At 30.6% G+C, this 26803-nt stretch overlaps 2 protein-coding genes across 4 annotated transcripts; one reads left to right on the top strand and one right to left on the bottom strand.

Annotated features, from left to right (window-relative positions):
* Positions 1–159: 159 nt before the first annotated feature.
* On the top strand, positions 160–9403 carry LOC129916909 (ubiquitin-conjugating enzyme E2-17 kDa). Its single transcript, XM_055997123.1, has 3 exons — positions 160–335; positions 8475–8760; positions 8818–9403. Exons 1-3 carry the CDS (start codon positions 292–294, stop codon positions 8941–8943), a joined length of 456 nt encoding a protein of 151 aa, XP_055853098.1. The 5' UTR covers positions 160–291; the 3' UTR covers positions 8944–9403.
* A 3990-nt stretch (positions 9404–13393) lies between these two features.
* On the bottom strand, positions 13394–25958 carry LOC129916894 (5-hydroxytryptamine receptor 1D). Of its 3 annotated transcripts, none has more exons than XM_055997096.1 (6): positions 25875–25958; positions 21731–22184; positions 15653–15755; positions 15475–15600; positions 15231–15408; positions 13394–14416 (listed from the first exon to the last, which is right to left on the bottom strand). In XM_055997096.1, the coding sequence occupies exons 2-6, from the start codon at positions 22035–22037 to the stop codon at positions 13733–13735; spliced, it is 1398 nt and encodes a 465-aa protein (XP_055853071.1). In that variant the 5' UTR covers positions 22038–22184; positions 25875–25958; the 3' UTR covers positions 13394–13732. The 3 variants fall into 3 exon arrangements, with proteins under 3 accessions (XP_055853071.1, XP_055853069.1, XP_055853070.1); XM_055997094.1 differs by lacking the exon at positions 25875–25958 and adding an exon at positions 25430–25851; XM_055997095.1 differs by lacking the exon at positions 25875–25958 and adding an exon at positions 24708–24833.
* Positions 25959–26803: the final 845 nt, after the last annotated feature.

The following is a 26803-nucleotide window of genomic DNA, read 5'->3' as shown; positions in this document are numbered from 1 at the left end:
TTTTTTTGTTGTTGGTATATGTCATCTAAGGTCAGCAAAAAACTATTTTCCCATTAAGCCCAATCTAGAACTGTCAATTTAAAAAGAGAATAGACAAAGAAAGTTGCTTGGAACACCCTAATCCATTTGACAGCAAGTGTTCTGATCTTTTTTGGTTTTACTTTGACAGGCAAGATAAAGAAAGATACCAGAATCTGGGAATAAAAAAAAAAAAGTCAGAAGAAGAAATTAAGTTTTACAAGATTTTGTGAGAAGATTTAGCTAAATTAATTAAAATTATTAACGTTGAATATGTCCACACCTGCTCGTAGACGTCTAATGAGAGATTTTAAAAGGTAAATATCAACGCTAACTTTCAAATTAGAATGTTTCAAGAAAATTTAACATTGAATAGATTTTTAAAGGCAGACGACGACGTCGTTTTTATAGCTATTGTTTTATGTATATAATATATTATGTCAAGTCACACAATTATACCTATGGTCATGCTAAATAAATGTATATTTTTTGCAAGAATGAATAATAATAAAAATTATGTTTTTTTTTTTAATGACCTTAGTTGCATTTATTAACAATCGTCATAGAAAAATATAAATGCAAGTTTTCAATCGTCGTTCGATTGCACTTAAAACAATTAATTTTTGACAAATCTGCTTTTATCTAATATTTGTTAGCTGCAGCCACACAGTTTTGTGTATTTTTAATTGAAGGGCCTAAAGAAAAAAGAAAACGAATAATTCTGAAAAAAAAACGCAAATATAAATATATTTTTGCATTTAGTTTAATTTTTTTTAATAAATAAAATGGATTTTATCGAAGTCATAATCAATCAGTAATAAAAACGAGAGATTCTTAATTTAATTTGTCCAAAAATAATGCACTTGTATCTTTTTTTCTGAGTACCCTTCAACACTTAAACAGATATAATGGACTATCAACTATCTGTATATGATGACAGAATAAAAACTGGTAAACAACACAAGTTTTAAATTACTGTGTTTTGTGTCTTGTGTCTTGTGTTTTGTAATATTTATTGTAATTTGTAACTCCAAACACCACAAATATTCAATCTTCCAAGACTCAGTAATTTCGAAGTTAAGCCTAGTAAGCTACCATACTACATCGAGGCAAAATATTAGCGTATGCATACAAAATATTAAATACTAGCAATAGGAAATTAATAAGTATAAACTAGATATCCACAAAATGTGGATAAAAAACGTTCATACTTAACAATTTTTCAAGTAAAAGCATTTACTATATTTTATGCATATGACCCATTGTGTGGTGTTTCCATCGATGGCGAAATGTTTATTAAAAATATTTTACAATTCTGTGAAATTCATATTTCAAATAGATAAACAAAAACAAAAGACGTGTCACTCCAAAGCAAGTGTACTTAACTATATAGTGGAGTAACTTAAGCTCAAAAATTGGCAATATTAGGGAACCCGGCCAAACAGCTTAGATTTTGATGATCTTTTTTTTCAAACGTCGGTAATTAAAAATACTTTAAAGTCTATAGATTAAAAATTGCCAGTGTTGCCGCTTTGATTTTTTAAATTTAATTGAAGATTTTTGTGAACAAAAAAAAAATTTTTTCAAAAATTTTTCGTAAATTTCATAAATTAATTGATGCCAAAAGATTGTCTAGGAAATTCAAGGAAAAAAAAAATATATGGGAGTGAAGGACAATCTTTCATTGTTCAAGCGATAGATGCAATTTTCTTATTAATTGATTTCAAACACAAAAAAAAATATTTGAACACAACGGCAACACCTACAATATTTAAATGTACATTTTTTAAAAGGCTAGAAGCTTAGTCATATTTTTAAAATTAAAATTAAGTTAATTGAATGAACTGCTTTTGAAAGAATGGTAACTCAACTCAGATTTTTGAAAAGAAAAATTATTGAAAAAATTTTAACATGTGGTTTTTAAAACTTTTTCGTAATAAAAAATGCATTTTTTTTTCAAATTTTTTTGGCCGCATTTATTATAATTTGAAATTATAAATGGAAATGTCAATATGTATTACGGTTTATGAAAAAAATTAAAAAGTATTTCATTTTCGAAGAACTTTTTTGAATAGAAGTTTTGGAAAAAAATTTAACTTATTTTTTTTTTTAAGTTCAACTTCTAAATATAAAATTATTTTTTATTAATTTAATAACCCTTACTGTTGAAAGTTAAATAGCAAAAATTTAAAGTTCTTATTTACCAAAGTCTTTTGTCGAATTCCTTTCAATTGAAAAATCGAATTTTCGGATATCTCGAAGCGAATTTTTTCTGAAAATCATGTTCGATAGAAAAAAAAATCGCTTCAAACGAAGCAGAATTCGAATTTTTTTTAATCCCTCTTTTTTGAGAGATTTACACGGATTTGCACACACACTTGGAACATTTGACATTTCTCAAACGTCAAGCTGAAAGTTTTCTTCGTGTTGTTTGTTTATTTGAGAACACCAACTTCAAATAAAGAGTAAATTTTAATTGAATATCAAATTTTTATTGCGGAAAATATGAAATAAATAAAAAAAAAACAATGTGCGATCAAAATATATTTTTTCCTGGCATAGTGCTTGTGAAAAAGTAAAATTACTGTGACTTTTCTTCTCGTAATTGTCGTCAGAAAATTTTTTCTCTTTAAAACCACAGCATACGGGCAAAATAATAACCTTCTACTTCATCTTCACTCAGATCTTAAAAATAACTGTACTTTCCCTTTGATTCTGATTAAAATAAATCTATATTACCGAAGAAAATAAAGAAAATTATTGATCAAAGGAATCTCTGGTTTTATTTTGCAGAAATTGTTTTGGTTTCAGCTTGACGTTCGTGTAAAAATTGTTGTCAAATGACACACATACAATCGCAAAAAGAATTCGGTCTGTTTTCATGTTCCTTTTTAACACCAAAAATTCGAATTTTTTGAGGCGATTCTAAAAATTGAAAGGAATTCGACATTTGAGAAAATCAATTATTTCAATGCAAAAATTCAGTTTTTACCAAACTGTAAATATATATTACCTTTTTCTCTTCGGAATTCAACTGATAATATTTATGGCCAAAAATTTTTTTAAAATAAATTCATATTTTATTAGAAAAAGTTTGGAAAAAAGTCATTTAAAATTTTTGTTTAAACATTTTTTTTTTAATTCTGAGTTTGAGGACCAAAAACTCTTCATTAAATTTAGTGGATTTAAATTTAAGAGATAAGAATGAGCTTCTGGCTTTTTAAAAATGTATTTTAAAATATTGTAGGTGTTGCCGTTGTTTTCAAAATATTTTTTTTGTGTTTGAAGTCAGATTGTGAGAAAATTGCATTTATCGCTTAAATGATGGATGATTGTCCCTTACTCCTTTATACTTTTTTTCCTTAAATTACCTAGAGAATGTTTTGCTATCATTTGTTTTATGAAATTTAAGCAAAAAAAATTTACAAAAGATTGTTTTTTAATATGAAGTTAGTTTTAGATTTGAATAAATTTAAGTTTGTTAAATTTTTCACTTCATTCGGGAGTCCGTTGAAAAGTTGAAGCCCTTTGTAGAGCAGGTGGTTTTGAGTTTGTGCTCGCCTGTACAGAGGTAAACGAAAGTCTCCAGCATTTCTTAATGCATATCGCTGATTTGTGATGTATTCTACATTATTTTTGTTTAATTTTGAATATCATGATTAATGCATTATATTTTAAACGCTGGATTACATTAAACCAGCCTAACGAGTGTAGCATATCTGCTATCGTAGTATACCTATCGCGTTTTAAAATAATTCTCATCCCTCTATTTTGTAGGACTTGCAGCTTTGTTTGTTTTTCCATTGTACTCATATATATTATAGAAGAGCAGTAATTAAAATGAGGCAGTACAGTTGTGTTGTAAATTGTTACCGCACAACTCATTGGAACACATCTTCTGATTCTTCTAAGAAAACCTAACTTTTTTGATATTTTTGCACAGAGTTTATTTAAATGGGAGTCAAACTTTATTTTATTGTCAATGTAGACACCAAGATATTTTATTTCCTTCACACATTCAATGAGATTGCTATCTATCGATATATTTATATTTGCATCATTACCATTGATGCACATACTTTTCGTTTTTGATGTATTTATGTTTAATTTATTTTTGCACAACGATCCGTATATTGAATTCACGTCTGTTTGAAGCTGGGTTTCAAGAGCAAGAATATCCTTGCCACTGACATAGATGAGGGTGTCATCAGCAAATAAGCAAATCTTGCAGATAGATAAGGCTTCTCCACAATCGTTTATATAGAGTAAGAAAAGCAAAACTCCCAACACTGATCCTTGCGGCACACCAATACACACATCTAGTGGTCTGGAAAAAGTTTCATTTATTTTAACTCTTTGAGTTCTTTGCGAAAGATAGCTTTCAAACCATTCTAGTTCTTTACTTCGAATTCCATATTTATAGAGTTTTCTAATTAAAATTGATCTATCTATGGTCTCAAATGCTCGTTGCAAGTCCAAGAAAACTGTTAAAACGATATTTCCAGTCTCAAGTTCTTTCTTCCATTCATTTATGACCCAACTCAAAGAAGTCTCACAAGAGTGACCATGCCTAAAACCGGATTGTTCCATACAAATTATTTTCTCTCGCTCCACATAACCAGTAAGTTGGTTGCAAACAATCACCTCCTGTTTACAGTCTTCTTCAGGGCTTATTATTAAAAAAAATTATAATAAATTCTAAAAATCTTATATCTATACTTACAGAGTATTCTATCTTCTAAGCTTAAGAATTTAATCTGAAGAAGTTTAAGCTTATGTTTTTTTGGTTTGGTTTTATCTGTTTTAGTTTTAAATATTTTAAAATTTCAAAAGTTCTTCAGATATTTGAAAAAAATGTCATTTTACCCTTAACTTGCGAGACAAACCCGGACTTTGATCGACTATAAAATTGAATTCAATTAACTCACGGAATTCATTTGTATATCATATTTTATATAATTTCATTGTGACTAAGTCTGAACTTGGACAGTTTTGGTTTAAATGAGTAAAAATGGAGCTATGAAATAAAAACGGCACCGACCTCTTTCCCAAGATGGCGGCTGTTCCCGATGTCCTATCATCTCAACAAATTGACTTTTACGATAATGACATAAACCCGAACACGTTCCAAGAAAAAAAATTTGTAATTTGTCTGGGCTATTTTGTTTAAAACTCATTTAAGTATTTTTTTTTTTTTTTCGTTTTTCAAGAGAAACTTTTCGTTGGTCGTTGATTTTACAAGAACTGTTTTTCAGGCCATTAAAAACAGTATAAGAGTTGGTATTAAACGTTCTTCTATGCAATAGACCAAATCTAATGGCTATCCGTCCATCCATTCGCTCCGTATTTACATATATACAGTGCTGCTAAAAACATTCCGGATTTTTTTGTGATTTTCATCAATTGAAATGTTATAACACAAAACTGGTACAAAATATTGTTTTAATATTTTTTCTAGGTCATTAATATATCAGTTAAGCAATTTTAACAGAAAAAAAATGATCTTTAATACATACAAAAAATTTAAAAATTGAAAAATGAAGTAGAGTCAGAGTTTCAGCTGTGAAAAACTAACCGGATTTTTCAAGGATTTCGATTCCCGTTGTTGAGGTAACGGTTTTAAGCGTCACTTCAATACAATTTTTGTTTGCAGTGACAAACAAAGTTGTTAGCTTTGTGAATTGTATAAATTATTTAATGGAATAACGGAAAAAAAGGCATTATAGTCATCAAATTCGTTATTGAGTTGTAGAACATTTTCAAGCCGAAATAAAACAAAATATTATCCCTTTGGGATGTTGAAAAAAACAGTATTGTCTAATATATCGTCGGTCTCATAAGAAAAGCACGTAACTCCACTTTTTTTGAAAAATGACTTTTGAATGCTATTCTTTAGAAAATGCAACCCAGAAAATTTGGGGTCATTCCGAAAACTCTAAATAGACTTAAATTCAAATTTTGCACAGCGCGTTTCTTCCCAACTACTCTGTTGTTTGTTTACTCTTTCGTCTCTCCAATAAAATTTTGATTTTGGGAGTTACGAGGTTTTCTCATGAGACCTACGATATGTAACATTTCCATTAACATGCAATTACTGTAATGTTTTTCTATTTGTAAAATATCTACGTCAGTGAAATCTGGTCTATGTCCCTCATCAATACAATTATATCGGTCATAGATCTGATTCGTAGATCCTGCTATCCTTAAAACTGTGAAAAATGATTCGATGTTTCTGTTAAGGTGAATTTATTCACAGAGTCCTTGCGTTAATACTGGTACTTAACCCTCTTTCGGCACACGGGTGCGAATTTGGCAGGACAAAAATTAAAAGTGGTCACAAGTGGTCCTCGGAATATTCTACATCAATTTCATATATGATTCTCTATAAAATAGTGAGACCGAAAAAAGTTCTAGCGACATGAAAAAGTATAAACCAATACTCAAAAAAGAGGTGTGCCTACAGAGGGTTAAAGTTAGTACTCCAATTTGAGGACTAGCTTTAAGTACCAGTATCAGCATCAATTCATTTTTCACTCAAGTAATAAGCCTTCATAGGCTGGTGTTATGGCTACTTCCCGAAGACCAACCCGTTCATCAGACACCTTAAGTTGTGCTATGTCAATATATGCTTAATTTACTTGAAGAACTTCCGTACCGGAGTAGGGATTGAACAAGAAACCTAGCGATCGATGCACTACGCACATAAAAATAAACTACATATTTTAAATGTCATAGTTTTGAATTTTGCCCATTAAACTGCTTACTGGAAAAAGAAAATGCTAACTTACATAAATATTAAATGAGAAACAACTATACAGGGTGTCCCAAAAGTAATAGATCAAACGAAATATGCTAATAGGTCAACTTAAGGGCTCTCAGAATTTTGTAACTTGTTCATCCCAAATCCTTACGGTTTTCGATCAAATGCAGTGTTTCTGAAATTTCGAAAAATCCCGACTTTGCAACAGTTTTTGCTTCCTCCGCCCATAAATAATTGATTTTTGTTTTTTACAATTCTTTCACTAAAACATCGCCTAATAATAAGAAATAATTAATTAATCAAAGTATTTTTTATTTCATACGCCATTTTACTGCAAATTAATTAACATTTCCAAGTTTTATAAAAACTCAATTTCTTACTTTTATTTCAGAGCAACATGCCAAAAAAAATTTGTATGGTGTCGGTGTGACACTAGTTTATTACTTTAAAAACTTGTCGCGGTATTGCAGTTTTCAAAAAAGTATAAATGTTTCCAAATTTGAAGTTAGATCTACAAATATTACAATTTGAATTCAACAAAACATGGTTTTTCAGAGCAAAAAAACAAACAAATTATTCGTCATTCGACGTGTTTTTGTCAATGCAATTGACAAATAAGCACAATTGAAGTGTTAAGACTGAAAAGCTGACAAGTGCAAATTTGATAAGATTAAGGAAAAAGGTTTAAAGCTAACATCTAAATTAATAAGAACAAAATTTAAGTTTATCCGCTGAAAAAAATAAAGATTTTCATGAATGACACGCAACCCCTTCTCATTATTAGCGCTTCAATTGTTTTTAAGCGCTTCAATGAAAATGCAATGTTAATGCAAAAAACTTGTTTTTCGCCGCTAAATAGTTGGCCTAATCCAATTATTTTATTGTACAGCAACCACTGATTAACGGGTTGGCAACGAAAGTAGAGCTAGAACCAAAACATTTTTTCTTTAAAAGAATTGTATGTCCGTATCGGAAATCAAAATTTTACTGGCACTGGCACTGATTAACTTGAAAAACGCGTTCTTTTGGTTACTTTTCACGTCGATTTACATCACCGTTAAATTGTTTTTACAATCTCAAAACGCTATACATATTTAATTTAAAATAATTTTTTCCCATATATTGGAAAAAGTAATTAATGATATCCCAAAATCTTAGTACGTATCATAATTAATGGTTTTCTGAACCAAATTTCATTTTGCGACTTCTGATTTCGATTTCATAAAAGCTATAAAATGATATGATAAAACAAAACTGAACAAATGCGGACTATATGGCTTGAAAGGGCATCAATTGTAGATAACAACTACGAATTTTATTAAAAAAAAAAAAAAACAATCCCCAGAACTTACTATGACGATTCTTAATTTAAAATTATATAGTGTTTTTTTTTTCATACGAAACAATTTCCAGGGATGTTGCATTGTTTTGGTTTAAGTTCCATAACATGCAGCATCGATAAATGTCCTAAGATCATGTCTTATAAGCCTAGATTGTTTTTTTAAACGTGGTTTGTTCTAAGGACCCGCAGCAATTATGTGGATTTGGGTGATAAATTCTTGTTATCTTTTTAGGTACATATACAAAATGTATGATTCGAGCACCCATCTATTTCTATCTTTTAGCATCAAACATATAAAAAGTATTTAAAGTGTCTAAGCCCATTTGTATTTAAAAACCCATTTTTTTATTTTAGGCTTCAAGAGGACCCACCAACTGGAGTTTCTGGAGCCCCAACAGATAATAACATTATGATCTGGAATGCTGTGATTTTTGGTCCACATGATACTCCTTTTGAAGATGGAACATTCAAACTGACCATAGAATTTACGGAAGAATATCCGAATAAACCCCCAACAGTTAGATTTGTTTCGAAAGTTTTCCACCCCAATGTTTACGCTGATGGTGGGATTTGTTTAGATATTTTACAAAACAGATGGAGCCCTACTTATGATGTTTCAGCTATACTTACATCAATTCAGGTATACATTTTCAAGTGTAATCTTCCTATAATTTTGTTTTTTATTTATTTTATGCAGTCTTTACTGAGTGATCCAAATCCAAATTCGCCAGCAAACTCAACAGCTGCTCAACTGTATAAAGAAAATCGTCGTGAATATGAAAAGCGAGTAAAAGCTTGTGTGGAACAAAGTTTTATTGATTAACTATTCGCTACGTTACAGACTTCATTTATTTTCATAAATAATAATAAACTTATAAACAAAAACATACATAAAAAAATAACAAGTACATAATTTCAAGAAAAATGCAAACAAAATATCCTAAAGTAATTGAAGAAACAGAAAATGAGATAAAAAGTATTTAAATGCAAATCCACACTAAAAAACATCGTTTTTTTACAACAAATCATTTAAGAAAAAAAGCTTCGTCAAATCAAAAAAATAACGTAAACCATTTTTCACTGATAATACAATATTTGTATGCGTTTTCATAAAAGGTGAACAACAAATTTAGTCTCTAACATAAAGGGTATCCAGTTTCCTTTTGCTACTTCAAAAATATCAAAAAAATGATTTATGTATTTTTATCTGCTTTTTATTATCAGTGTACATGATGTCATGTTTAAATCAAATATAAAATAAATATTCAAATAATCCTTAATAATTATCGTTTCTGACTCAGTTAAATGAACAATTTTAGTTTTTTTTTTCAATAAATTTATTCTCTAGAAATAAATGAAATAATTTTTTGTTTACTAGGTACAATTTGCTTTTATTATTAATATTATTTAAACAAAAATTGGGTGCATGAAATATATAAAATAATCTAGATTTAGTTCTTTCTGCCCATATGATATTATTATGAACTATAGCTGCGAAAAGTGGAGTGTACACTAAAGCACTAAAGTGAACACCTGCATTTTGAAAACACTGTTATGAGTACGGAATTAAAGCCAAGTATAAAAATGGATGTACAGTGTTGGGTAAAATAATTAGAAACACTAAAGTGTGTTACATAAATTAACATAAATATTTAAATATTAAAAACGTTTTAGCAAAACAGCAACAGTAATATAATTCTATTTACATTTTTAAGAAAAAATTGTAAGAATTAAAAATCATAAATGCAAAAATATTCCATGGAAAAACAAAGAAATAGTATAATTTTGTGTAGAAATATCATTCGAAACTTACAAAGTAAAAAATAATAATTCAAAATAAAATAAAACGAAATTAAATTTTTTACTGTAGATTTTGTTTGTCAGTGAGTACAAGTTTCACCAATTGTTCAGTATAATGTACCTTGATGCCAGTAATAGATTTAAAACAGATACCTTGGTCGATAGTTTGAACATCTCAGTTTTTTTTTTTATTTTCGAAGCCAAACTTCTCTTAAACTCGGGTTGTAATTCGGTTCTCTGCAGTTCTGCACGAAACGAAAATTGAAAGTTCTTTATGAGTTTGGAAGACGTAAAATGTTATTATTCATCCCTATTGTGAGTTTCACCCATTTCGAAAGATCAAATGGTATAATGTGAATAAGGAAAAAGGCGAAGCTTTTATTTCTTTTTATATTTTATTTATGTGTAAAACAACACCAATTATAAATGAAGAAAGTACAGCACAAAGTAGGTTGGATCTCCTTGGTCTTACTTGCATAGAAAAATTCAAAACACTTGGGGGTTTTCAAAAGACGCAATCAACGAGGCAAAGAAACATGGTGGTGGAATGCTGAAGCTAACGCAGTTTTAAGTAAAAGAAAAGCTTGGTGGAAGTGCTTAATAAAACAGATCAAGAGTTACGCCTCGAAGTGGAATATAGAATCTGAGAGAAAGAAACGACGAAAGAAGTTCGCCAAAATTCAAGCAAAGAATACGAAAGAACTGTATCGGGAGCTATATGAAATTTCTGCACCGACTGGTGGAAGTGGTGCTGTTCAAGAGCTACGACAAAACACGAACAAGAGCGCAAGCATCTTCAAAAAAGCTGCTCAAGGAAGAACAAATTCTTAGAAGATTTGTTCGCCTAAGATCATTAACAAATGCTCAAGGCCAACTACTTGTAAAAGAAGAGAAAATTCATCAAAAGTGGCGACATTACTGGGACGGATTTCTGAATGAACAATTTCCAAGGCTCCAATAGCTTAATAGATGCCCAAATGAAATACCCTCAGATTTTTGGACAAAGATGGTAAACATTGTTTTTAATGGCTAATAATTCTTGTCTCCAAGCTTATGCGGGGTGAGAGTTCCTTGGAGGATTTACATACTGATATGGACATGAATGATGTAGCAGTTACTAATGTAAGATATGCAGCTGGAGTCTCCGATGAATTCGAAATCACAGTAGTAGAACCCTAGGGAAGCGTCTTATATCCTTTGTTCTGTATTACAGTTCTTGCTAAACTGCTTGAAGGCAAAGTCACGGACATAAAAGTGCATCACTTATTCTTTGCTGACGATAGAGCCATCATTAGTGAAGATATGATATTCCTGCCACGAGCGCTTGACGTTGATTTGTGGGTAGATGCTCTAGTTTCTAGAAGGAAGTATAGGTGCTCCATTAGACAGAATACTTACGCTGCCCATTTTTTGAACCACACAAGCCTTTCCTGTGCAATACTGCATTATTTGAATGCAGTATTGCTTCTCGAAAACTCATGCTACAAGAAAATGCAAAAGCACCAGCATTCAGTTGGCATCAGAAATGGAAAAGTACAAAACCGAGAGGCTTGATCAACCCGGCGAACCCTATAGGCTGGTTGAGAAAAAAGAAGACAATTGAGAGATTCCCTTGAAGATGTCGGTGTATACATAGCTCTGATTTTAAGGACAAGATCGAAATAGAGGGCATCTTTGGTTTAACGTTCGGAAAGTATAGCCTGCACGGAAATACCTCCAACAATGGACTCAGGCTGATCGATTTTGCAGTGGGGCGAAATGTCGTCACTTCAAGCACTCGATTTCCACACCTCAATATACACAAAGGGATCTGGCGGTATCTAGATCATCAAACCGTCAATCAAATTGATCACATCCCAACTTCCCGAGGAGCAACATAACTTGTTGCTAATCTTCGGATGCGGACATCCATGGTACCACCACAAAGACCGTCAAAAGACTACAAGCGCCGGATACCGATCCTTAAGAAAGGAGACCCTCTGAAGTGCCCAAATTACAGAAAATTCAGCCTCCTAAACATCGCCCATATGATTCTCTCTGCCGTAATATTTAAATTTCTGAACCTTTTCGTCAACAATTTGTCGCGTCATGTAGCGTCATGTCACTATGAGACGGCGCACAGTGGTAAAAGTGCTCCATCTAGGTGGAAATTTGGTTGAAATTTGAAGTCAATTAAAAGACTAACTGGACTTTACATAGTTATAAGGAATGATTGACAACTATGAAATCACCCAATTTGTTTCATTTGAGGCAATTTAGCTAGTTAAACAAAGCAGTCTTTCCAAAGCAACAAATTATTCCAGGACCTTGCACATAATGCATAATTTGTTTAAGATAAAGTGTTTAAGCTCTGTTTGTTGTCAACCGAGTTTTTTTTTGAAAATTGTAAAGAGTTGTCAGCACTATATGTGTATATGCAACAATTAAAGATTTTTCTGTAAATTATACCTAATAAACACTGGAGAGCCATTAGATAGAATCAAGCATTTAAACAATTTTTCGAAGAACTGCAACTTTTTTCGCCCACTTATGCCCAACTTACGGTTTTCGTTGCCCGGACGAGTAATTCATATAGATTACACAACGGTAATATTTGTAGCCATACACATCCATAAGCGTGCTATATTGGACATTTTCTTTGAAAATTTCATTTTTACGGAATGATGATGAATGAAATCATGGGAGAACAAACCTATCAAGAAAAGGATTCTCATATTCGCAACTATGCGAATAATAATGAGAATTTTACTGCATTCCGTTAATTTTTTACTGCATTCCGTTTAATTAGGTGAGAAATGGGTTATATGCAATTTGAGCCCAAAGAATAAAAAAAAAATTTCAGGCTCGCTTTATGCTGTGGACAAGTAACGGCGCATCAGCCCAAATGGATTTAGGTGATTTTTTGGTCTTAATTAAAAACTATATATGTATATAATTTTGTGGTCAATAAAGGTCTTTCCAAAAAGAACTAGACCACAAATTTGGTTCAAACTTTTAAGTGCTAAATTTAAAAATAATTTTTATTACAATATTGTTTTTAAGCATTCAAAATGCCTTCAAAAAGCACGATCTTGATTTGATTTGGACATTGAAAAAAAAAAAAAACTATTGATTCGTCAATTTTGAACCAATTTTAGGGGCGCCGGAGCACCACCACATGGCTTTTTGAATTTTCTGAGCGCAGCAGTACAGTTCCGTTGCTAATTTGGTCCTCTTTTTAGAAGTTTGGTCCTAGAAAATGCAAAATTGGATGGAACGCGATTGGGCGTTGGGAAAGGTAAGGAAATAAAATGAAAGGTAAGAGGAAAGAAAAAGAAAGGAAATGAAAGTAAAAGAAAGGAGAAAAGGAAAGGAAAGAAAAAGAAAGGAAGGGAAAGGAGAGGAAGTAAAAAATGGTTTTTCTTACCGTCTCGCTTAAGCTTTATAATAATAATAAAAAAACGCTTGCATATGGATTTTAAAACTTGGAGACAAAATTTTCTTTATTTTATTTTTCATAAAAAAGCCATTGTATAATGTATATACGGTAAAAATATAAGGAACGATTAATCAATTCTTAAGTAAGTTCCAGATTTAATGTAAATAATTTGAAATTTTTTTCATTTTTTAATACAAGAAATACTTAAAAATAGATAAGAAGACTATTTGTGCACAAAAAAAAATTTTTTAGCTTTTCAATTTTTTTTTTACAAGAACATGTAAAATATACACTACTAAGGACACTACTAAGTACCATTTTAAATTGGTTCATACTTACTCTACTACTCAATTCTACAAACAAAAGATTCACATCACATAGGTACACTTTTATTTTAACCATTGATATTTGTTCGAATTTTAGATCGTTTTTTGACTATGTTATGAAAAGTTAAACGCCAAAAAGCAGTACAAAACTCTGGATTGTAAAAAGCATAAATAAATGGATTGATGGCACAATTTATCCATCCAACCCATGTAAAAAAATACATTAGTCCTTCTGATACAGCTTTTGGTGGCAGAAATGGTATTAATAAATAATAACAAAAAAATGGAAGCCAACATGCAATAAATCCACCCATTACTGTAGTTAATGTTTTTGTAGTTTTCGTCTCTTTTCTGTTAGTTGAGACCCTCATTGGAACACGTAATGAAGGGGTCTGAGACATGCGAAAATTATTTGAATTTCTATTTTTTGCATAATCTTCTTCAATTTTTGATAGGCAAGACTCTGAATATGTTTTAGAGGTTTCTGCAAAATTAACGTTAGACTGAGTAGTAGAACTTTTTCCACAACTTATTGCCGAGCACCTTTTGGCTGATGAAATTTTTGGAAGGGTCACGGGGTCATAAAAAGTAACTTCCTCAAGTGAATCAGCTTTGTTTGGGTTGTAAGTTTTTGACTCCATTAACAAGGATGACCGAACAGGTACAGAGTAATTACTTTCGCAGTCGCAGTGTTCATGGTCTTGAACAAAATTTGTGCGTTCATTTTTGTTATCAGTAGATTTTTCGGAAACCTGAAAAATAATCAAAACAAAAGCGCATTAAAAATAAAACATTCACAGTTTTCGTTTAAGGGCAGAACTATAATTGACGGAAGGTGGTGGACGCTACCGTCCGGCAGGTTGCGAATATAAAGAATGTAATGGAACTTATCATTCAGTTTTTTTCAACTGAACGAAACGGAGTTCCCCTCAACAACCGTATTTGACTGAAGAAAACTTATCCCAGTGTCAAGACTGAATAGAGGTCGGATTACGGCATACGATTACGATCATCCAGAGGCTTACGTAGTTGAGTTGAGTTGCCGGGGTCCCGTGGCAAGACTAGATTTTGGGGTCCCTTTGATATAGAAAATAGGAACAATTAAAAAAGTACGTATACGCCCCCCTTTTTTTTTTTGTTGGTTGCTAAGATTATTGAAGTAATATGTTTTGGGGCCCTAAGATAATATTTAATTTTTCTTTTAAAAAAGCAATTTATTTTTTGTGACATCTGAGGTAATAATTTTTCTGAGATGAAATATTATATGGCAATATACGGAAGAATATTATTTGTCTCTCTTGTGTCCGAAGTGATTCAAGTTAAATATCTTTTATCCTTTTGCCTCGTTACTTTTATAAGAAGTTGGATTCTCTGCATTGTCTCCCGTCAATACGATAACGTATAATTGTAGTCGTGTGCCGTAATTCGGGCCCAGATTTGCATCCGTTTCGCTTATTTAATTAAAGGTAATTTATGCTTCTCACGTTTCGGAAAGAAACTTGACGAAGGATTTTGAAATTAACACTCGACAGCTTCCTCCAATTATAGTTCTGCCTTAACACTTACTGCGTCCCGAACCATTCTTTGCTGACGAGATGTTAAAACGAACCCTATTCTCAGGTATACGTAAAGCATAACACCCAAGGGAATGAAAAACGAACCCATAGCTGAAAAAATAACATATCCTTTGTTTTGATTATATCGACATTCCACATGGTGCTTATTTCTTCCATCCGGTTTGTACCTTAAATCAAAATGGTATGCTTAAAAATTGTGTATTTGAGAATTCTGAAAGTATAATTTTTCTAACCATCCAAAAATAGGGGGACATGTTATTAAAAATGCAACCACCCAAACCACTAATATCATTAGCAAAGCTAATCTCTTCGATCTTCTTCTTTTGGAATACTTGAGTGGCTGAATAACTGCAAGATATCTAGAACAATAAAGAAAAGTGTAACCAATTATTTCATAGTAAATATTATTACCTATCGAGACTTATGGCACACAGACTTAAGATAGAAGCAGTACATAACAAAATGTCTAGAGATATCCAAATATTACAAAGTATCCAGCCAAATCTCCAGCTCCCTAAAAGTAATAGATAAAAATGTGTTATTAAAATATAAATATAATTATAAACAATTTTAATTATAAACAATTATAATTATTTACAAAAATTTTAAAAAAGGAGTAACAGATATTCTTATGTTTAGCTGTGGAAAAACTCATGTTTAATATACCTTTTAGTATATAACTATTCAGTCCTATTAAGAGTTTCACGTGAACAAGATTCCAACCGGAACAATTTAATTTCACTTTTCCCCATTTGTGAGTTCCGAGCGAAAAGATTTTCCGTCCAAAAACTCCTCGTATTTTGAATTTTTTTTAGGTTATATGAGAGGTAATCAAAAGCTCTTTTCTGACCTAAATTTTAATGAAGAACTAGAAACCATACGTTTGTTAAGTATGGTCGCTATATGTCGATATCTTTTGCTACTGATTGAAAAGAAACAGCAAAAGTCAAAACGTTAACGTATGATCGCGATTCGACGCCAGTTTTGCGAAAAATGCTAATTCCCTTCGGGTGAAATTAGCAATAGCTTTTTAAATTCCGGGCGAACAAAAAATATTTCGAGTGGACAAATTTCCGCTTGAAGCTCACAATATACTCCAGTCAAAGCGTCGGAAAAAAGGGCCTCACCTTGCGCAGAGAGGCACTGTCAGTTTTTATTTCATGGATCGATAGGGGTATATTTAAAAGGCTTAAACCCAATTTCTCACCACCTGATCATTCTTTTTAGCGGAGTTATTCACAAAAATGCCTTTTTTGGGATATTTTACTTCTAAGCTAATATCTTTGCTCCAGATTGTCGTAGACCAAAAAATAAACATAAATTCTCTTCCTTATAATATTTTCTATCGTTGTATGTAATTTCATTGCATTTGAGTTAGTAAATACAAAATGGCAGCAATTTAAAGTCAAATTCTTGTTGTTAAAAAACACATTTTTGTCATTATTTCGAAAAAAGCTTATATCATGATTGACATTTTTCTAATCTATTTTGTAGCCCTACTCATGTCCTGCATTTTAAAGAAAAAATCAGCTCTTTATCACTAAAGATGGCCGAGCAACTGATAAATGAACGCATGCAAAACCGGTGCGAAAACACCCAAAAATATCGTTTTTTGGAAATAACTCGGCTTCAGAATGTTCTACGACAAAAAATAAAGCTATTGATTGTTCGTTACAACATTTTCTATCAATTCGGTGCACAATACTTTTGTTGAAACAAATAAAAAATAAGTAATATTAAGTCAAAGACGTTTTTTTGTTTAGCAAACTCTTGCCTTATTATTTTGTAAACGGTGCAAGTATTGGCTAAAAAAATAAATTACTGTTGTAGGGCTACAAAATATATTAGAAAAATGTCAATCATGATATAAGCTTTTTTCGAAATAATGACAAAAATGTGTTTTTTAACAACAAGAATTTGACTTTAAATGGCTGCCATTTTGTATTTACTAACTCAAATACAATGAAATTACATACAACGATAGAATATATTATAAGGAAGAGAATTTATGTTTATTTTTTGGTCTACGACAATCTGGAGCAAAGATATTAGCTTAGAAGTAAAATATCCCAAAAAAGGCATTTTTGTGAATAACTTCGCTAAAAAGAATGATCAGGTGGTGAGAAATTGGGTTTACGCCTTTTAAATATACCCCTATCGATCCATGAAATAAAAACTGACAGTGCCTCTCTGCGCAAGGTCAAATGACGCTTTGACTGGAGTAATAGGGTTAAAAACCCCAAAATTATACTGCGCTAGTTGTGTATCAAGGTTTGGTATGTGCACTTAGGGAAAAAATAGTCATTTTTAACTATTTTCATAGTTGAAATCGGGATAACTATTTTAAATAGTTAAAAATAGTTATTTTTAACTATTTTAATAGTCAATCGAAATATTTTCCAAATTAACATTTAAATAGTCAATTTTAACTATTAAAATAGATATTTGTGACTATTAGTTACTGACTAGTTAGTCAGATGGAGGGAGGGACTATGAGACTATGTACAATAAATTTTTTCTCCCTCCCGCTTAACCTAAAAATGAAAAAAAAATTTTAAATGCATAGTTTATTTTTTTTTTATTTAGAATACTATACAAAATATTTATTCCTTGGGCTTGAGGTCTTTTACTTAGCTTTTTTCTAATTTACTAATCCGACGTTTCGAGTGTGTTTACACTCTTCTTCAGGGAATCTATTTAATCAAAAGAAATTAATCTTAAGATCTTCTAATTCTTTGTTTCGGTTTTTGGTTTGTTTATGCTTAAATATTTCAAAATTCCAAAATTAAAAGTCTTGAAAAAGACGTTTTCAATCATTGAAATTTCAAAATACCTGGGGCCCTATTTTGAATTACGAAACGAAAGGCAATACAACGATACCCACGACAACGATAGTCACGACATAGAGCGATTTAGTACAACGATAATGAATCCATGTTTTTTTTTCAAGCGTACCAACCTTACCGTACCAAAGCTGTCAAAAAATAAGTAGATAAACAAAATCTTCAGTGGGAAAAAACAAAAAAATTTTCTTTTACTTTTCTTGTGCTTTTTAATAGTATTTTCTACTCAAAAACATAATAAAATTGAACTTAATGACATAATTTGTGATTTCGACTATTTATTTTATGAGTTTAAAGAAGAAAACCATCTTTCGGAGAACTTTATCTCTGCCATTGCCAATTGGCCATGAAGATTGAGATCAATTGTTTGTTTTATCTTTTTGTTGTGTTGTGGTGCTTTAATAATAATACAAAAATTGCTTCTTCGTTTTAATATTTGAGTATGTTTATATATTTGTTATTTCATTGCAATCAGTGGTAATAAAATTGGCTTCGAAGTTTGGCATTTTTTTTTTTTTTTTCTTAGCAAGACAAACGAGAACGAAAGTCAAACGATAGGGAAATGACAGTCGTAAGGACTAACGAGTATCGTAAAATTCTAACGATTCTCGTTGAACACAATCGCATTTCAACGATAACGAAGTAATTTCAACGATATTCGTTTTACAAAATAGGGCCCCTGTAAAAGTTTTCAAATCAATTATATAACACTCTGGATCACAAAAGTTGATCCACAAAAAAAAAAAAAAAAAATATATAAATTAAAATTGAAGTTAAAATTACTTTAGTGTTTTAAAGTAAAACATTTTTTTTTATTTTCTGAACAAAAATATACCAACTAAGATTTTAAAAGATTTATTTATAGTTTTTAAACATAATTTTTTTTGATTTTCTTTACTTTTTTTTTATAATTTTCATTAAATAGATAAAAGAACTGAATTTATAAAATCATAATATAGGAAATGGTAAACGTATTAATAAATTTTGAACCAAATTATATATGAATTTATCAATGATCTAATGATGGAGTGCTAAAATCTTAACAAGGGTGTGTGAGATGGGCTCGGCTGGGCCAGCGATGATCAACGAGAGATAAAATTGGCGTTTTGCGGGAAGAAACTGTGGGGAGAAAAATACATATTTCATCAAGCAGCAATGGGTTGATTTAGTATACGAGACTTATAGGGCGACTCTGACAATGACGTACTTACATACATACTTACCTACAAACTTACCTAGGGACATGACGATACAATAGTTTACAGACATATTTATACCGACTTACTTACCTTTAGATACTTAGATACTTTTTACATACATACACTTACCTTTAGATACTTAGATACTTACTACAGATGTACACTTACTTCTAGATACTGATACTTACTTACTTACCAATGGACTTATAGATTCAACATAATAACTTATAGATACATTTTACATACAAACTTTTAGATACATTTACATACAAACTTTTAGATACATTTACTTACAAACTTATAGATACATTTTACATACAAACTTTTAGATACATTTACTTACAAACTTATAGATACATTTACATACAAACTTTTAGATACATTTACTTACAAACTTATAGATACATTTTACATACAAACTTTTAGATACATTTACTTACAAACTTATAGATACATTTTACATACAAACTTTTAGATACATTTACATACAAACTTTTAGATACATTTACTTACAAACTTATAAATACATTTACATACACGATAAATTCTGCAACAACTTACTTTTATAATTTTTTTATAAACTATTTTAGATTATAATTATGAATGAAAGAGATTTTTACTTATACATACATTCTGACATGGTTAGACACACATACATACAATAATAACTTAAACATGACTTAGATTGTAGTTGGGGGGATTACTTTAGGGGTCATCTTTAAACTTCCGGCCGCGAAGATGACAATGGTTGTATTTTAGATACAAGGGTGGGTTTGGCCAATCTTCTGCCAACAACATCTGGCAGTGCTTTTGATGGCTCAACGAACCACTGTGTTGGTGAGACGTGATGTCAAGGTGGGGTTTGGTGATAAATACAAAAATTATTTATTTTTAGGAATTTAGATTAGGATTAGTTATAGGTTTAGCTTATGGAATATATCTACGTTTGATATAAATATATATAGAATTAAGGGTGTATCGATAGGATTAGAATTAGAAATTTAAATTTTTGTATTTTTTTTTTATCAACCAAGATCCTACATTGACTTCACCCTTTCACCAATGCAGTGGCATAGGTATCTAAGTCTGTGCGTTTCCTTTGATTTTTTTTTCAAATCCTTTTATCTACTTCCCTATTCACCCATCCTTTCCTATCCCTTTAACAGGTACGAGATTTTTGATTGCTGAGTAGGTGGTGTTTGGAGAAGCGCAAGAACCAACCCCAATCCTTCGAGCTTAGCCGAGCGAAGAGCAAGCGTACCACAGCTCTTTTTCAACACCAAAAGATGCCCCCGTGGCCAATACCTAGACTCGCAACAAAGAAGAAAACCATCTTTCGGAGAACTTTATCTCTGCCATTGCCAATTGGCCATGAAGATTGAGATCAATTGTTTGTTTTATCTTTTTGTTGTGTTGTGGTGCTTTAATAATAATACAAAAATTGCTTCTTCGTTTTAATATTTGAGTATGTTTATATATTTGTTATTTCATTGCAATCAGTGGTAATAAAATTGGCTTCGAAGTTTGGCATTTTTTTTTTTTTTTTCTTAGCAAGACAAACGAGAACGAAAGTCAAACGATAGGGAAATGACAGTCGTAAGGACTAACGAGTATCGTAAAATTCTAACGATTCTCGTTGAACACAATCGCATTTCAACGATAACGAAGTAATTTCAACGATATTCGTTTTACAAAATAGGGCCCCTGTAAAAGTTTTCAAATCAATTTGATAAGAAATTCAAAATTTCTTATCAAATATAATCTACAAAATCAAGTTAAATTTAAAACTATACCTAAATTCAAATTTACCTTAAATAATACTTAACCTAAATTAATCCTTTGAACAAACTAAATTTTACTAATTATGTATTTTAATTATATTTTGTGGATTTTACTGTACCTCTCTGAAGAATAAGAACAAATGTATGAGAAATGTAAATATATCACGTGTACGCCACAGTGAACAATTTCAACAATAGATCTAAATCACGTTGCAATTATGGCCTACAATGAAAATGCTAACGAAAAAATATTATCGAGTATTCTGTCAAAGCAAAATCAAAATAAATAAATCCAAATTAATTTTAAATCAAGAAAAAACAACAGCAAATATTTTTTAATACAAGAAATAAATAAATTAAAAGTGAAAAAAAAACTTCAACACTGTTCTAGGAATCAAGTTAAAAATCAGTGTGCTTTTGGACTAAGTAACTTACTAAAATGACTTTAGCATTTTACTAAATCGTTTAAAATTTTGCGCCAGTGTATTTATTTACCCATGGGTGGAATCGATAGTCAAAAAACGATAATTTTACTCCAAAAATCGTCGATTTTTATTATCAATTTATCGACTATAGCATTTCACTTGAAATGCCGTTATATTCAATGTATTAGGTATAGTAAAATTTAAAAAAAAATAATTCTTTATTTTAACAAGCATTACTCACCAACAATATAAAATAAAATAGATGGTGGCATCACACATGTACCCACTAGCCAGTCAGTAACAGCTAGGTTCGTAACATAGCAGTTTGTAACTGTCCTTAATCTCTTCGTAGTCAATACTGACAGAATAACCAATGTATTTCCAACAACCGTTATAAATACTAGAAGCATGAAAATTGATACAATAATTGCTTTTTGCCATGGCATCTCCCATAATGCTATAATATTTGAATTTGAGAATTCATTTCTATCAGTTGTTTCAGATGAATTTGACAGTTCTATTTTTGATTGGGTAGGTTTAACATTCATTTTTGATTTATTTATTTGTCAGGAAGTCATAAAATTGGTTCTTCGTGGATATCCATTTGTGTTTGTTAATTCTCCACATTATTTAAAGCCAGGTTCGAACTTTTTTGTCCAATGTTCGTTTGTCAAAAGGAGGATGACATCATGAACCTAAAAGAAATAAATATAATTAGTTACACGACTTAAAATAGTTGTGCAGCGTTTCTTTGAGCACATTTATCTATTGCACTTTAAGTACAAAACTTAAAGCTTTTTTGAACTACATTTTTAATAGAGTAATAGAAGTTGAAAGCCACTTTAAGTACTTAGCAGTAGGTTAAAGTTTTCAAAACAAAAATTTACATTTTTTTGGTTCAAAATATATCTACTTATCTCATAAACCAATTCTTGTTTCGGGTCTTTGATCCGAAAGTATTTGCTTCCGAATGAAGGAAAAAAAATATTTCGATTCCGAATAATTCAGCAACCCGAACTCTTACAAACTTTTGGGTTTCAGTTATGCATAATTTTCGAAAATCTTAAAAAAATAAATTTGTAATTTTTTTAGTTGAATGCATTGGCCGGTTCACTGTGTTCTCATATCTGTAAACCAAAACTTGTTTCGGGACTTTGATCCGAAAATATCTGCTTTCGAGTGAAGGAAGAAAAAAATATTTCGATTGCAAATACATAATTCAGCAACCCGAACTCAAACAAACTTTTGGTTTTCAGTTATGAATAGAGTTTAAAGAGTCCTCTCTTTTGATGTCTCATTCGATGGATTTGGAGAAAATTTTTGAAAATTCCTTTTTTTAGACAAGGGGTACCCCTTGGATAATTTTCGAAAATCTTAAAAAAATAAATTTGTAATTTTTTTAGCTGAATGCATTGGCCGGTTCACTGTGATCTGATATCTGTAAATCAAAACTTGTTTCGGGACTTTGATTCGAAAATATCTGCTTCCAATATTGAAGGAAGAAAAAAATATTTCGATTGCAAATAATTCAGCAACGCGAACTCCTACAAACTTTTGGTTTTCAGTTATGAATAGAGTCTAAAGAGCTCTCTCTTTTGATGTCTCAATCAATGGATTTGGAGAAAATTTTTGAAAATTCCTGTTTTTTAGACAAGGGGTACCCCATGCATAATTTTCGAAAACCTTAAAAAAATAAATTTGTAATTTTTTTAGCTGAATGCATTGGCCTATTATCTGTGATCTCATATCTGTAAACCAAAACTTGTTTCGGGACTTTGATTCGAAAATATCTGCTTTCGAGTGAAGGAAGAAAAAAATATTTCGATTGCAAATACATAATTCAGCAACCCGAACTCCTACAAACTTTTGGTTTTCAGTTATGAATAGAGTCTAAAGAGCTCTCTCTTTTGAATAGTTATGAATAGAGTCTAAAGAGCTCTCTCTTTTGATGTCTCAATCAATGGATTTGGAGAAAATTTTTGAAAATTCCTGTTTTTTAGACAAGGGGTACCCCTTGCATAATTTTCGAAAATCTTAAAAAATAAATTTGTAATTTTTTTATCTGAATGCATTGGCCTATTAATTGTGATCTCATATCTGTAAACCAAAACTTGTTTAGGGTCTTTGATCCAAAAATATTTGCTTCCGAATGAAGGGAAAAAAAATATTTTGATTGCAAATAATTCAGCAACGCGAACTCATACAAACTTTTGGTTTTCAGTTATGAATACAGTCTAAAGAGTCCACTCTTTTGATTTCTCATTCGATGGATTTGGAGAAAATTTTTGAAAATTCCTGTTTTTTAGACAATGGGTACCCCTTGCATTGCATAATTTTCGAAAATCTTAAAAAAATAAATTTGTATTTTTTTAAGCTGAATGCATGAGCAACTTATATGTGATCTCATATCTGTGAACCAACTTGTTTCGGGACTTTGATACGAGAATATCTGCTTCCGTATGAAGGAAAAAAAATTTTCGAATGCAAATAATTCAGCAATCCGAAATCCTTGTGAACATTTGACATTCATCGCAGGTACACACTTCGAGTTTATTTATCTTGTGAATACGCACACAATCAAAAAATACACATTCCTTTTTTCGTCAGTTTTCAAATTCATTTGTTCGAAAAAATATAAAGGAAGCATAGAAATTCGTGCTCAAGTTCAAAATTTTAATTAATTCATCTGTGTGAATTAGATTCCCGTACATTTTGCACGTGAACTACTTCATCGCTCGTGAAGCAAAACTCTCAACTTTTTTCTCCAAAAAGGTTCACAGGAAAGTTCACGGGTGAACACAAAAAACAGATTCCAGATTATTTGGAGAGTTTAAACTTATTAGTTACTTACTTTGCCATGTTTTCTTTGATTTCAAATTATTTTGGAATTTTCGCTGTCAACTTTGGAGACTTAGAAAATGTTTCGCTTCAACTGCGTAAAGCGAAAAAATTTGAAGCCTCCAAATTTAACAGCGAACATGTAAACGAAAAATTATTATCGGATATTATAGCAAAGTAAAAATAATAAAGAAACAAATAAAAAAATTCAAGAAAAAGCATCAGAAAATAAGTTTTAAAGCAAAAACAAAACAAATTTAGTTTCGTTCAAGATTTCGTTAACGAATTTTTGTATGGAAAATTTCGTTTTGCTTCAGCTGCGTACAAGGCTCTAAGCAGTTAAAATATTTTCGTTGACGATTTCTAAAAAAATAGCTTACATTCGCAAATAGATCAAAGTCTCTGGAGACTTTCCAAAGTTCACTTAACACAAGTTCAAAGTGAGTCCACTATTCACTATAAGGACAGACAATGCAGGAACCACTTTTTTTCGCAATCTCTTTCATCTTAATGTCATATTAAATTGTTATTACAATTTCGATTTTGTTGACAAATCCATATGTTGACCTATAGTACCTACCTACGTATTTAATCGCAAATACAAAGATAAATATAATAAATATTTTATCTCGATTTAAATCTAATTGCACTGAACTAACAGAAATAACACAATTTTTCAGTTTATCTGACAATTCTAGCTCTAGTATCTCTTAGGAATTACTCCTAGAGAAAAAATGGTGGAGAGTTTTTTTTTGCAAGAAAATTGAATAAGCTCTCATTTTTTAGTAGATGATGATTTCATCCAGTTTTTTAATATTTACAAAATATCTAAAACCTTTACCCTCGTCTAATGTCCTATCCCGAAGAAATTAATTAATTTATATTTATTGTTTATGTAAGTTCAAAATAATAAACTTCACTTTAAGAAATCGAAAAATTATTAAGGATAGATAAAACTAAATAATTAGGAAACTTACAATCTAATAGATTTTCGCTAAAAATAAATTTCCATAGCAACAAAATCATTGAATAAAAGAGTGCTTACACCTGTTAGCCTTTAGGTAAACAAGGGGGTTTGAAATATCCAACACAAAAAACTCACCATCGAACGTAGTGTGTACCATTCAAGAAGTGGTTGTCTTTTTTTATATTTCTTCAAATGAAATTGATTTGATTTTCGTGAATTATATTTCACTCACTTTTCTATTCGTACTGAACTATAAGAAATTCAAAGTCATTACAGAATAATTTTCTATTAATGCGATTAAAACAGGTCTATTTGCTTGTGACAACAATAATATAAGCTTTTTATTTTTAGGGTTGTTGAGCCAAAACTACACAGTAGAGAATGAATCAATGTGCTTATTGCATATTAATCGCCTTTAGATAAGTCCAGCCATAATAATCTTTACTGATAAAAATACACAACTTAAAGTATGAACTGGTTCGAATTTTCCAAAACATTTTCAAGTGAATTTATAGGGAAATTAAATACAATTAACGAGAAGCGACTAAAGAATGTTATAAAATTCATAATTAAACTTTACCAAGAGAAAATAATTTTTTTTAGACTAAGTACGAGTATATACTACCCTCATCCCACGCATTTGAAGGGATGACGTGAACTACAAAAAAAATCATCATGCATTCGTTCATTGACTATCCCATGAGGATAATAATATATATTCCATTCCAAGTTCCCTACACAAAGTAAGAGTAACTACAAATGTTAGTACTAACTCCTAAACTTTGTACATTTGTATGTACGAGTACACAAATTGATTTTAAATTGCAAAGGTATGAAAACAACTGGGTGGCCCTTTTTGTAAAAAGAAAGAAATGAAATATGTATGTATTAAATTAAACGGATTTCTACATGTTTTTTGGGCAAGAAGTCTTCCGTTTTAAAAGGCTTAAAAGAATCGGGCAAATTTTCTTAATTTTTTGCAATTTGGTGCAAAATATACAACAAAAGAAAATAATCCTTTTAAATCAACGTGAAGATCCTTTTGTTTGAATGCATATACAATTAGTAAGAAATCATTTGAATTTTAGCAGATATAGGTACTAAGGAGAAAATTCTTATTAAAATTAAATATTTTTGAAAATAAAGTTCACTTTGATTTTAACATAATCCAAACAGATTCTTTTTATTTTTAAAAGAAGTCTTATAATTTTAAACAGATAAATATTAGAAGAGGATCATTTTGATTTTAAGTACCTGATTTTTCTCTCTCAAATAGTCAAATCTTTTTATAAAAATTAAATTTTCTGAATAATAAATGAGAAAAAATAGGTTTTATTTGTTTACGCATTAGGATTACATCCCAAAAAGAAGTTAAGAGTTGTATAAAACACTAAGAAATTAGGCCCCAGGAAAAAACAAATAAGGCCCCAAGAGAAAAAAATTAAATAAGACCCCAAATTGGGATATTTTTTCAGACATTTTTTTTTATTAGTGTAAAAATCGTTAATT

The sequence above is a fragment of the Episyrphus balteatus genome, chromosome 3 (assembly GCF_945859705.1).
Source record: "Episyrphus balteatus chromosome 3, idEpiBalt1.1, whole genome shotgun sequence".
Classification (NCBI taxonomy): domain Eukaryota; kingdom Metazoa; phylum Arthropoda; class Insecta; order Diptera; family Syrphidae; genus Episyrphus; species Episyrphus balteatus.
This window is presented reverse-complemented; position numbering and strand designations above follow the sequence as displayed.